Source organism: Mercenaria mercenaria, unplaced genomic scaffold (assembly GCF_021730395.1).
Source record: "Mercenaria mercenaria strain notata unplaced genomic scaffold, MADL_Memer_1 contig_3494, whole genome shotgun sequence".
Taxonomy (NCBI): Eukaryota; Metazoa; Mollusca; class Bivalvia; order Venerida; family Veneridae; genus Mercenaria; species Mercenaria mercenaria.
The window spans coordinates 60,886-74,530 of record NW_026461637.1 but is presented as its reverse complement, the minus strand read 5'-3'; the positions used below and the strand labels follow the sequence as shown (position 1 = coordinate 74,530).

The 13,645-nt window shown below is 35.1% G+C and overlaps 1 protein-coding gene across 2 annotated transcripts; it reads left to right on the top strand.

Annotated features, from left to right (window-relative positions):
- The first annotated feature begins 181 nt into the window (after window positions 1–181).
- On the top strand, window positions 182–12,641 carry LOC123566206 (uncharacterized). Of its 2 annotated transcripts, XR_008369257.1 has the most exons (6): window positions 182–489; window positions 2,401–2,512; window positions 4,581–5,116; window positions 6,041–6,108; window positions 6,797–6,901; window positions 12,465–12,641. XR_008369257.1 is itself a non-coding variant. In XM_053534228.1 (5 exons), the coding sequence occupies exons 2-3, from the start codon at window positions 2,425–2,427 to the stop codon at window positions 5,093–5,095; spliced, it is 603 nt and encodes a 200-aa protein (XP_053390203.1). In that variant the 5' UTR covers window positions 344–489; window positions 2,401–2,424; the 3' UTR covers window positions 5,096–5,116; window positions 6,797–6,901; window positions 12,465–12,641. The 2 variants fall into 2 exon arrangements, 1 of the variants encoding a protein (XP_053390203.1); XM_053534228.1 differs by lacking the exon at window positions 6,041–6,108 and having other exon boundaries at window positions 344–489.
- The last annotated feature ends 1,004 nt before the right edge of the window (window positions 12,642–13,645 follow it).

Here is a 13,645-nt window from a genome sequence, read left to right as displayed (position 1 = left end):
ACTAAAAAGTTAGAAACATTAGGTAAAAAAAAACATTTATTTCATGGTGCTTTTGGAACATAAAAAACTAATTAAAGTTTTATCCCTCTGAAATCAGGGAAAGACATATTGAACTACTGCCATCAGCCTTGGGCAACAGTTCAAAAGTCTTCCCTGATACCTTGGGACAATACCGTAGTTTTGACAGTTCCCAAATCACCCATGCAATAACTGTATGATAACATATAAATGCATGATATTTGTTAAGAACAAAGAAATCTTCTTTTGCATTTTGTTGTTACCAGTCCTCATCATTATAAGTAAAATTTGTGAACATTCTTTTTTCAGGTGAGTTTTTAATCTTTGCAGAGCCCTTTTCTGTCATGCAGATATTTATATTATTAATTTAAAATTATATTTGTTACTCACTATAGTGCAAGATCAGATGACATCATAGTTAGAGGGTCTGCAGCCCATGAGATTTTGTTTAAAGTGAACAGATTTGATGAGGTAGTGGAAATGTATTATTATTATTATTATTATTGTACCCCCAAGTTCTTAGATTTTTAGCTCACCTGAGCACTTCGTGCTCAAAGGTGAGCTTTTGTGATTGCCCTGTGTCCGTCATCCGCTAGTCGTCCGTCGTCAGTTGTCCATCGTCAACAATTTGACTGTTAACACTTTAGGTCACAATTTTGGCCCAAACTTAATGAAACTTGATCAGAATGTTACCCTCTATAAATTCTTGGACAAGTTTGATATTGGGTCATTTGAATTTTCGTGTCAAAAACTAGGTCACCAGGTCAAATCAAAGGAGAAGCTTGTTAACACTGTAGAGGTCACAATTGTGACCCAATCTTAATGAAACTTGGTCAGAATGTTACCCTCAATAAAATCTTGGACGAGTTTGATATTGGGTCATCTGGGGTCAAAAACTAGGTCACCAGGTCAAATCAAAGGAAAAGCTTGTTAACACTCTAGAGGTCACAATTTCGGCCCATTCTTAATGAAACTTGGTCAGAATGTTAACCTCAATAAAATCTTGGACGAGTTTGATATTGGGTCATCTGGGGTTAAAAACTAGGTTACCAGGTCAAATCACAGGAAAAACTTGTTAACACTCTAGAGGTCACAGTTTGTTCCCAATCTGAATGAAACTTGGTCAGAATGTTACCCTTAATAAAATCTTGGACAAATTTGATAGTGGGTCAACCGGGGTCAAAAACTAGGTCACCAGGTCAAATCAAAGGAAAAGGTTAACACTGTAGAGGCCAGATTTATGACTTTATCTTCATGAAACTTTGTCAGAATGTTAATCTTAATGATTTATGGGTTTCAAGTTCAAATCGGGTCTGGGGGGGTCAAAAACAGGTTCACTAGGTCAATAAAAGGGAAAACTTATTAACACTCTAGGGGCCACATTTATAAACTGTATCTTCATGAAACTTGGTCGAATGTTAATTTTAATGATCTAAAGGTCCAGTTTGAATCTTGGTTATGTAGGATCAATAACTAGGTCACCAGGTCAAATCAAAGGAAAAGCTAGTTTACACTGTAGAGGCCACATTTATGACCGTATCTTAATGAAACTTGGTCAGAATGTTAATCTTGATTATCTATAGGTCAAGTTCAAATCTGTGTCAGGTTGGGTCAAAAGCTAGTTCACTAGGTCAAATCAAAAGAAAAGCTTGTTAACACTCTAGATGCCACATTTATAACTGTATCTTCATGAATCTTAGTCAGAGTGTTAATCTTGATGACCTTTAGATCAAGTTCGAATCTGGGTAATGTAGGGTAAAAAACTAGGTCACCGGGTCAAATAAAAGGAAAAGCTATTTAACACTTTAGAGGCCACATTTATGACCATATCTTAATGAAACTTGGTCAGAATGTTAATCTTGATGATCTTTTGGTCAATAGGTCAGGTGAGTGGCCCTCTTGTTTCAATTTTTTTTTTTAATTGCTCTCTACCTCTGATTAAAGTAGGGTTGTCAGTTTCTTCACAAGGTATGTGTGCACTGAGTACTGGTACAAAAGCAACAGGCTAAGCATTCCCAGGAAAAGTGTGGTAAGGAAGACCAACAACTGTTGTATGACTGTAACATTGTTGCAATGGTGTTAAACACAAAACACAAATACCGCTGAATTCTAAATGTTTACTACTGTTTTATTGCAATTATACTGAAATGTACACAAAACAAAATGTTAGTTTTGGTTTTATTTACCAATTGAATTATTATTTCATTAATTTAAATGATTTATGCTTAACATGCATACTAAACACGATATGTCATTTGCTGAAGTTGTGTATCCGGACAGTCATTTAATAACATGCTGTTTTAGGCAGCTTGAATGTGTATAAATTTCATTTTTCGTCGTCTTATTAGAATTTTAACATTGCCTGTGTTTTGTATATTGCAGGTACTTTTAATTCAAGGGCAAACTATGAATGCCAGTGTTCATTACCTTCAACACAATGACGTGTTTACAATAGGGCAAAGAAAATTCAAATGGAAATACCCGCACAAGAAAGGTACATAAAATATTCCTAATAAAAGTGACAATGCTTATATAATTTAGTTTCCAGTGTATGCATCAGTATTTAATGTACCAGTGAAATTTGCCAAAGTCAGTGTAATAAAAGGCAGTACATTTTCTATCAAACAGTCACAGGGAAAATTGCTTACAAATGCAATACATTATGTAGCAGTTCCAGTGCCAAACCAATGCATTGAACTACAATAATGGTTTTATACGCCCTAAGGGACATTTTATGTTATATCCCCTGCGTCCGTCCGTCTGTCCGGGCAACCGAAATGAAAGAGAGGGCCATATAACAGTAAGAACAATAGCTTCAATCAGTTAAAATAAATTAAAGAGCCAGGGCTCCCTATTAAAACAAAAGAAATGGCCCCCTCCTTCATTTCGGCCAGACTAGCAATTTCGTGTCTGCTCTGTAACTCTTGAACCTCTTGACACCACAAGAGTGTATGTTTTAGGTGTCTCACCTCAAGGTCAAGGTCACAAGGGCAAAGGTCTCACCTCAAGGTCAAGGTCACTAGGGTCAAAGGTCATATGAATTTGTTCCATGTCCGCTTTGTAACTTTTGAACTGCTTGAAGGATTTCAAAGAAATTTTGCACAGACGTTCAGCACACCGAGATGATGTGCAAAGGGCATGTTTTGGATGACTCACTACAAGGTCACACATAGGGGTCAAAGGTCATATATGACTTTGATTTGTGTATATTGCTCTGCATTGCAGTGCTCTTATTTATTTTTTGGTAGATCCCTTTTTTGTTCACTTACAATGATTTTTTTTAATTACTTCCCAATTATGTTATAAATAGCTTATTTTGAAATTTTTATTATTGGCTGCAGGGAAGAACCCAGATCACTTTTCTGTGGTACAATATAGATAGTACCTCCAACTATTAGGTTTATTTTGACATACCTGTACCTGTTTCTTCCCTTTGTTGTTCCTGTATTGCCCAGCTTGGGGGAGCTCTTTTTTGAAAACATAATGCATTTAATTATATTACTATCGATTTGTCTGTGTAATATATTGAATGACGATCACTTTCATTTGTTTGTGTTTATATTGCAACAGTATTGTCCGTAAGTATTGACCTGGCACTCATTAATCTTCGCCAATATTTTAGGACGTTTTCGTTAATTTACGCAATATCTGTATTCTTAAAATATCTATATCACTAAAGTAACAGATACAGTTAACCAATGACAGGGTGGCGAGGGTAAGGGTCTGACTTCCAAGCATGTTACCGAGGGTTCGAAACCAATTTAAATAAATTTAAAGCATTTTTACATAATGTAATGTATCGGTGCTTGTTTTATTGTTACATTATTTTATGCATCATATTTTTATGGATTTTAATTGTTTCTCTTATTTTCTGGAAACGCTGGTGACAAGTACTTTAATTGTATTTTTGTATAAGACCGTTTTAAAATCATTTATATTACACTATTTCTGCAACAGTTAAATATGACAAAATTCAGTAAATGACCAATAAAAATCATGATACGTTTGATCCAATAAGTGGTTAGTTTGCATATAAAACTTATGAAAAATGATCTTGTCAGACGTCGGACTCGAACCCACAACTCTAAGGTTTACAACTAAAACGCCTTGACTGCACAGCTACCTGCACATATGACATTACGTTGTCAGGGAATTATATATATTGTTATAGTTTTATCGCTATTCACGTTCGGACACCGAGAATTAATTTATGGAAATAAACGGAATATTTATGAGTTGCCAGGTCAATACTTACGGACAATAACATGTATACATGTTTTGTTATTTAATATTTGACATCATAATAAAACTCACAAGACACCAGAACTTAAATTAGAGAAATCGGCAGTGCTCAATTTTGCCTTTCCTCATTACCGTAGCAACATGTAAACATACTACCACAGTTAGTTAAAATTTAGGGTTCTGTTTTCAAGATTTAATTCTGTTAAAATGTAGCCAGCTTTAACAGATTGAACTTCACTGTTTTTTAATGAAGGCTGAAAAAGAAGCTACCTAAGCATTCATGAAGATATCTTATTATTTATTTTCCTTTTCTAATACAGATACTGAAAATGTTGAACATACTGGAGAGGTTATGCATGTTTCAGATGAAAATGATAAAGTTGAAAAAACACCACCAAATGAAGTCCAAGAGTTGGTCAGTGACAAAGAATTGGCAACATGTGATGAAATTGACTTTGTAAATGCTGTAAATACAATGGGACTAAGTAATTATTATACAGATACTGAATATGTTGAACATACTGGAGAGAGCATGCATTTTTCTGAAGAAAATAATAGTGGTGAGGAAACAGCATCAAATGAAGTCCAAGAGTTGGTCAGTGACAAAGAAGGGGCAACATGTGATGAAACTGACTCTGTAGAAACTGTTAATACAATGGGACTAAGTAATTATTATACAGATACTGAAGATTTTGAACATACTGGAGAGAGCATGGATGTTTCAGATGAAAATGATAAAGTGAAGAAACGCCACCAAATGAAGTCTGAGAGTTGGTTAGTGACAATGGAGAAGGGTCAGAATTTAACTCAGTTGACAGACCATACAGTTGGGTGAATTCTAGAGAGAGGTTGACAGGTGAGATCATGGCTGAAACAGGTAGTAACATGTAATTTTTTCTATGTCAGAATAAAAAAAAAAGCTTACATTTAGCACAGGCTATAGGCTTTGAAAAGAAGACAAAAACAGTACAGGAAATGCCACACACAGAACACACAGCCTCCCAGCACAAATCATGATCAGGCCGGGGAAAGTGCCTATGGCATAAGTAGCATTATAAATGATTGACATAACAAACAATTAGTGTTTTGGAATTATGATGGAGGACGGCGTTGGAACAGCCAGTGGCACTCTGTCAAATCTGGTTTATGCTCGAGCAGCCTCGAACTTCTCCATTAAAAACCCTAATTATAACATACAGAATAAATTAACATGGTGAAATAATGGAGAATTAGAGGTTTGTAATTCTCACTATATGTCCTTGGTTGGAGGTGATTTGAAAAGGGTATCCTCAGTTGGAGGCAGTTACACAATTCTATGAAAAACCCACTCACGGGCAGCTGAAGAAAATTGACGTTCCAAAATCTTATATTTGTTGTGTAGTTTTATAATAAAGCAGAGGAGAGATATGTAGTTCTTGTATAAATGAAAGATTACCAATCCAGGGTTCATAGATCGACCTGACTTAGTTTTTCACCATTGGTGCGGCTTAAATGGCTAATCAGCCCCCTGCTGTTTTAAGGTGCCTTGCTGGTCTAATGGGTCTCCAAACAATTTTACATGCCATAATGAAAAAGGAAATAATAGTACCAAGCAAGACTAGATTTGGCATTGGCTGCCTCACATGGCACAATAAACCTGAAACAGACAACACAAAAATTTATGTAGAAACCTGCCCTAAAAATATTTAGATGAAACACTGGACTGATTAGGGAATATTTATGTGATAAGCTGTAAAATTTTGTTTTACAGACATTTATATTTTTGCATGTTGCATTGCAGATGGACAAGGCAGTGTAACAAGCAGAAACAAAAACACAGTCATTTTTTTAGAGATGAGCAAGAACCAGGTAAATAAATATGATTTTACTGGCAACTGGTTACAATGTCAGTTTGTTACAGCGTTATATGTGAGGAATTCACAGCTATCATAATTAGGGCTGTGTATCCTTAGCCTCTTTCGATATGATACATAGTGGCATAATTGCCATACAGGTCTGCAATACAATACGATACAGATGATAGATACTTATCCAAAGGAACTGAACAAAGTAGACTGTTTAGTGGATTGAAAAATAAACAAAACAATGCACTTATTTGCCAGATTTTAACAGTTAAAGCTAAATAAATAAGTCTGCCTAATTTTGTGATATATTATCATTGCAGTTGAGCTGTTTGCTCTTCAATATTGCGCTAAATCTACATGATTTGAAATTATGCACAATGCCCTAACCTAGCAATGCGAAGTACAAACACATTAGACCACTTGGCTATCACAAGATAAGAATCAATAAAAATAGGCTATAAAGACTTCCCCAATAAGCTGACTGGCATATCTTGCTTATGTCTTGCTCACTTGAGACTGTATTTGATAAAACCTTGACAAGTTTCAGTGTAAAATAAACAGTCATAACAGACTAGGTGATGGATCCAGGCAGGACAGTCATTGTCCTCATGTTAGCTGTTTACAACTTAAACATTCTTTACAAGGCTGTGGCTCAGTTGGAGTAAATAATAAACAAATTATCTGTTATTCAGAAGATGAACAAGATAGCGATGAGTAAGAGCAAGATGCTGCTGTTTGTGATGAACTACTCAGACTGCAGTGAAGACTTAGAGAGTACTCCAAGCAAAGACGATCAGGTAGTTGCAGTATTTATAAAAACTTTTTCTTGCAACATATTATTAGTTGGTCACTCTGATAGGAAAGCTGGAAGAAAAACACTCATTTCAGAAGTCACGGTTTTATAAATAATTTGGCACAAAAGGGGTTGTTAGTTTGATCCTCAGCCTGGCCACTCTCAGGGATGATTTAACTCGAACAATTTTGTCTAATTTGGTCATTCGTCTCCCACCTCTGATTATTTGTGGGAAAGTTTCCCGTTTACTTGCAGAGAGAGAGAGAGGTTATTACTGGTTAAGAAACCCAGGGAAAAAAGGATATGTTAACCGACTATCTACCGGTAATAACTACTACTGCTGAAAACAGGTGTATCATCACAACAAACAGACAAGTGTTTCAGTGTCATATTTTTCAGTCAATGTTTTGTTGTAAAAAACATAACTCTGGTTTGGGATAGCAACTGAAAAGAAAATGGAAGATCCTCTTTTCAGGTACCGCTAGACAGATTTCATAATAATTTGACAGAAATGATCTTTGTTTATACTTTTTAGCTCTTCTGATTTTTGGGGGGAAAAAAAGAGTTATTGTCATCACTTGATCGACATCGGTGTTGCCTGGTTAAGTTTTAAGTTTAGGTCAGCTTTTTTTTTCCTAAACTATCAAAGGTAATTTCTTTGAAAAATTGCAAAACCCCCGTTCACCATCAACACTGGGCCCTGTACAGCAAGAAACATAACTCCATCCTGCTTTTTTGCAAAAATTAGGGCCCCTTTTGACTTAGAAAATAATCAGATTTCTTGGTTAAGTTTTATGTTTAGGTCAAATTTTCCCCTAAACTACAAAGCTATTTCTTTGAAACTTGCAACAGTTTGTTCACTATCATAAGCTGACCCTGTAAAATTAAGAAACATAACTCCATCCAGCTTTTTCAAGAATTATTTGCCCCTTTTTGGACTTAGAAAATCAGATTTCTTGGTTAAATTTTATGTTTAGTCAGCTTTCTCATAAACTAACAAAGCTATTGCTCAAAACTTCAAACACTTGTTCACCAACATAAGCGACCCTGTACAGCAAAAACATAACTCCATCTTGCTTTTTGCAAGAATCATGGGCCCCTTTTTGAACTTTAAAAAATATCAGATTTATTGGTTAAGTTTTATGTTTAGGTAAACTTTTCTCCTAAACTATCAACACTATTGCTTTGAAATTTGCAACTGTTGTTCACCGTTATAAGCTATGTACATCAAAAAACATAACTCCATCCTGCTTTTTGCAAGAAATTTTGGCCCTTTTTGGAAAAACAAGGTAGGACAATTTTCTATTAACAAAAAAATCAGATAGCGTCAGCACCTGCAAGACGGTGATCTGTTTTGAGATTCCATTGATTGTTTGTCTGGAAATGGAATTGCAAGTAACATTTTTGGGAACAAAAAAACAACAATTAAAAAACAAAAATCTAGATATCATAGAGTTGGCCTGTTTTCAACATTTAAATTATGGGAAAAGTAATGCCAGACAATGTAAAACCTTGTCGGGCAGTCAGACATTTCCGACAAAAGCCTAATGTTCAGATTAATGACATCTTGGCCTTCTGTTTTTATTAGCCTGTCAAATTTATTTTAAACATACTTATGTTTAATACTCATCAGGGAATACAACTTCTATTAGTGTAATTCAAAAATTTTGGCCAGTCTCTGAAATGCCTGTCCCTTTTTGATTTATTTCATGTAAATTTTTCTTTTCCCGACAAACGAAAAAAAGGTTTGATCAAAACTCCATGGACTAAGGAGAACAGAGTGTTGCGTGTAGGGGACTGAAAAAATGCTTTGGGTCTTTAAAATTCTTCCAAAAAAGTTAGAATGTCAAGAGCTAAACAAGAAAAATCTGGGGTAAGGAGGAACAGAGTGTTTTGCGTAGGCGACTGAAAAAATGCTTTTATCTTAATTAATTTTATTCTTCACAAAAAGAATGTGAAGAGCTTATCAAGAAAAATCTGAAGTAAGGGGGAACAGAGTGTTGTGCGTAGGCGACTGAAAAAATGCTTTGATCTTAATTAATTTTATTCTTCACAAAAAGAATGTGAAGAGCTTATCAAGAAAAATCTGAAGTAAGAGGAACAGAGTGTTTTTGTGTAGGCGACTGAAAAAATGCTTTGAAACTTAATATTCTTTCAAAAAAGAAGTGAAAGCTTATTTAAGAAAAATCCTGTCCTTTCAAGAAGGGCATGCACAATGGTTAAAGGATTCGTTTGGACAAGGCAACTTCCTCTAAAAAGAAAACAGAAGTTTTGTTAAATATAATCTGACATAACTGGACATAATTAAAGTGATTGTAATTTATTTCATTGTTATTTAAATTCTTTACTTTTTGAGGTTTGGCTTCTGTTAAAGTAGGCATATATAACTGCACCAATAGTAGGCTTAGTACATTGAAAAAAAATTTTTAGATATAAATGAAACACAAAAATTGGTGTAAGTTAACTTTAAAAGATATCATTCTGTTAGACTGAAACAGGTAATTTAGTTTCCCGAGTTCTTTTCCAATAAATCTATGGGACAATAACAAACCACTATTTTTGCATGCTGTACGTGCATGACAAAACTTTTTGAAATTTTTAATGACAGGTATCACTATTACAAGTGTATGCTGTGCAAAACTAAAGAAAAACACAAAAAACTATCAATATCAAATTTGCAGAAGTAAGATTCCACAATTGACTGAAACATACACAATTAAACCACTGACATGATAGCTAATGGAATGTCGATGCACAAGGTAGTTCAAGACAATTTCAATGTTAAGTTTTTTAAATTTAATTTTCCTACCATTTCTGACCCAAAGGCATATCACAGTTTGAACGAACCTGACAACGTTGTCTGACCCAATATTACGGTTTAACTGATTTTTTGTCTGGCTGGGGGTTGAACCTTTATAACCTTTAAATTTGACACACCTGACTAGCGGAAATCTGTTGCACTTTCTTACTTAAAAGACCATGGTTCTAAATTGAACTTATTTATAAATTTTTAAATTAATATTGGTATCTGTTATAAATATTTTCACTGCAGATGGCTTGATGGTCATTTAAAACCCTGATGCATGGCCAAAATGTTGTTCCCATAAGTGTTGGTTGTACCATACACCCTACATGCAAACCCACAAGTTTATTTGAGGGAGTACGTCTGTCTTTGGGTCCGTCCGCAGCAATTTCTCAGTAATTAGGTGGTAGAATTTCATGAAACTTGAAATAAACATGAACCTACATAATTTCTCTACCTTTACATTTAAATCCGACTGCACCAGATGCCACCATTTCATACCAATATTTAAAAAAAAATCAGCTGGATACCCCCCAGACCCTCTTAACAGAAAGGAGGTATCCTATCATGTACCTCAAAGTTATGACCCAAAAAGGCACCACAGGCTTCCATTTTATACCTATATTTAAAAAATGTCCAGAGGGAGACTCCCCTAACCTATCTAACAGGTACATATATTTCAAAATTTTCCAGGAACAGACCATACTGACATTCAAATTTCACATCAGGTGTGTGGCATCATTTTTATGCTCCCACTTTTTAGGGGATTAATTTCAGTCATGTGGGGGCCTCCGTGGCCGAGTGGTTAAGGTCACTGACTGCAAATCACTTGCCCCTCATCGATGTGGGTTGGAGCCTCACTCGGGGCGTTGAATTCTTCATGTGAGGAAGCCATCCAGCTGGCTTACGGAAGGTCGGTGGTTCTACCCAGGTGCCAGCTCGTGATGAAACAATGCACGGAGGGGTACCTGGGGTCTTCCTCCACCATCAAAGCTGGAAAGTCGCCATATGACCTATAATTGTGTCAGTGCGACGTTAAACCCAACAAAATAAATAAATAAAATAAATTCAGTCATGTAGAAGTTATGGCCCCTGACTTTGTAAATATTGGTCATTTTAGTGTTGTGTCGCGCCTAGTTCCGAAAGTATTTGATGTAGAGTCACAAATCTTTACAGGAATGTTGATCAGCATGTGTAGTTGTGCACCTGAGGTTTCGCATCCAGATTCATTCAGTCATGTAGGAGTTATGGCTCCTGACTTAGTAAAAATTTGGTCATTTTAATGATGTGTCGCGCGTAGCTCCAAAAAAGTATTTGACCTAGTCACCAAAGTTTACAGGAATGTTGGTCAGCATGTGCAGTTGTGCACCTGGGGTTTTGCGTCCGGATTCATTCAGTTTTGTAGGAGTTATGGCCCATCTGTGTCCTTTGTCATGTAGTGGGGGCATCTGTGTCCCATTGACACATTTCTAGTTGATGTTAGTTTCATGTGACTGTGTTGTTGTGTTAATCATGTTCTTTAATTTTGATGTTTTCAGTTTTACTCTAGCTAAAGAGCAAATTTATTCCATTGATAATTGTTAAGGTGTAGATTTTTATGTAACAAAAGTACTTTTAGACTTGTATTGAGAAGCATGCAAATGTACTTATGCAGAATAGTGTTGTGCTCCTGGGGCATGCACTATTTATACTGCAGAACTGGTGCATATTTCTTGATGAAAATCTAATAACATAGAAATATTCAAATACTTTAGACCCTAAAGGCTCATAATGCCTATATTCTATAAAATATGCAAATATCTTGTACTTTAAAGGCATGCAGTGTCTACATACTGTGAAATATTCAAGTATCTTGGACAAGTCAAGCTTTTATTTTCTATTTTACTGTAAAATACTGAAATAACTTTCACCATAGAGGCTCTCAGTGCCTTTATTCAGTAATATATTCAAGTCAAGCTCTTATTGTCAGTTGACTGTAAAATACTGAAATAAGTTGGACCTTACAGGCTGTAATTGCCTATATTCAGTAAAATTTGCAAAAATCTTGGACCAAGTCAAACTCTTATTGTCTTTTTACTGTAAAATACTTTTATTTAATATAAAATGTGTTTTTGTAGAAGTACAATTTTATTTCTACATATATTATATGATTTTTTGACATTTTTTGCCAGTAAAACAAGTCGATGAAAGTACAAAAAAGATAAATGGATGTGCTTGAAAATATTGAATTAATAGTCTTTTGAATAAACATCTCTGTTATGAATTATCTCAAATAAATTATTAGTAATGTTTTAGTTATGACCTTGTAAAAATTACCACATGTTTCAGCGCAACATGGTCGTAACAGGAAAACTTAAAAATAACTCCTCAGTGAACATTTTTTTGACATTTTTTTCCTACAGTATTGTAGTTATTACTGTTATTTGATAAAAATGATATAGATTGTATTGTTTTTCATTACATCATTTAAATACAAAAATGTTTTTTGCTTCTCATGTAAAGTTTTCAAAAACTGAGTTATGTCCGTGTTGCACTGACCCATTAAAAAATGTGAATTGACAATTGATGACTTTTCATACACTAATCTGAGATGCCCACTCAATATGATTTTGCATCCGTATTACTGAGTCTTATTGTTTCAAGCTATCTGCTTTTACAGTATTCTATGGAGTCTTGACAAATGCCTCCACCAGTTGCAATATTCATCATAAACATGTTTTAAGACATGATGTATGAGACTTTACATGTTGTGATTTCGATGCAGGATTATTATGATGTCAAATGGTAAACAGAATTATAAAATTGCAGCCTCATTTTGATTCGGACATCAACTGCTTGCTCAAATTTGGGAGGGACAGCTCCATCTAAGATGTATTGTATTGTGTTCTTGTCAAAGATGGTGAATTTTGTTGATTCTAAAAAAATAAAATGATTAAGTTCATACTGTGTTTATTTTGAGCTCAACTAAAATTTGAAGAATAAGTGGAACTATCCTACTTACCAAGGCGTTGATGTCTTTTGGCGTCATGCCGTCACACCTAAGTTAAGTTTTTGTCGAGCCCGCTTGCAGAAGGGAAGACATAGTTGTCCAAATGTCTGTTCGGTGTATGTGCGTGTGTGCGTCCGTCCGGATTTGTTTGTCCAGACCATAACTTTGACATGCATGGAGCAATCTTGTTTATATTTGGTATGAATGTTAACCTAAGTGAGACGGAGTGTCATGCGCAAACCCCAGGTTCCTATCTCAAAGGTGAAGGTCACACTTACAGGGCAAAGGTCAAATTCAAAAATGACTGTCCAGAGCATTTGTTCTTCATGCATGGAGGGATTTTGATGTAACTTGGCACAATTGTTCACCATCATGAGACGGAGTATCATGTACAAGAACCAGGTCCCTAGGTCTAAGGTCAAGGTCACACTTAGAGGTCAAAAGTCAGATACAAGAATGACTTTGTCTGGAGCATTTCTTTTTGATGCATAGAGGGATTTTGATGTAACTTGGCATAATTGTTCATCATCATGCGACTGAGTGTCTTGCGCAAGTTCCTAGAATTACTTCCCTTTGTTGTTACTATAAATAGCTTATATTTGTAACTTTTTTATTACTGGTCATAGGGAAAAATCAAGACCATTTTTCTGTAGTACAACATGCAGGTTACATCCAATTTTCAGGTGTATTTTGACCTATCTCTACTGTTGTGGATTTTTGTGTGGACTTAGAATTTTTTTTTTTTTTTTTTTTTTTTTTTAAGATTTATTTTCCTTTGTTGTTACTTTAAATAACTTATATTGTAACTTTTTGCAATCTGTTTTTTTTTTTTTTTGCATTAATGTTTGCCTCAATGAGACAAGGAGTGTCATGTACAACTCCCAGTCCTTTTGACAGCTGGCGGGCTCGACATATTGCGATAATGACTGGTAGAAAACATTTGACAAATGACGACC

What these genes read in the sequence shown, in the direction of transcription:
- LOC123566206 (XM_053534228.1), top strand. Translation starts at nt 2,425, where the DNA reads ATGAATGCCAGTGTTCATTACCTTCAACACAATGACGTGTTTACAATA. An exon ending in GAAATACCCGCACAAGAAAG is followed by an intron (nt 2,513 to 4,580) that starts GTACATAAAATA and finishes TTTCTAATACAG; the next exon opens with ATACTGAAAATGTTGAACAT.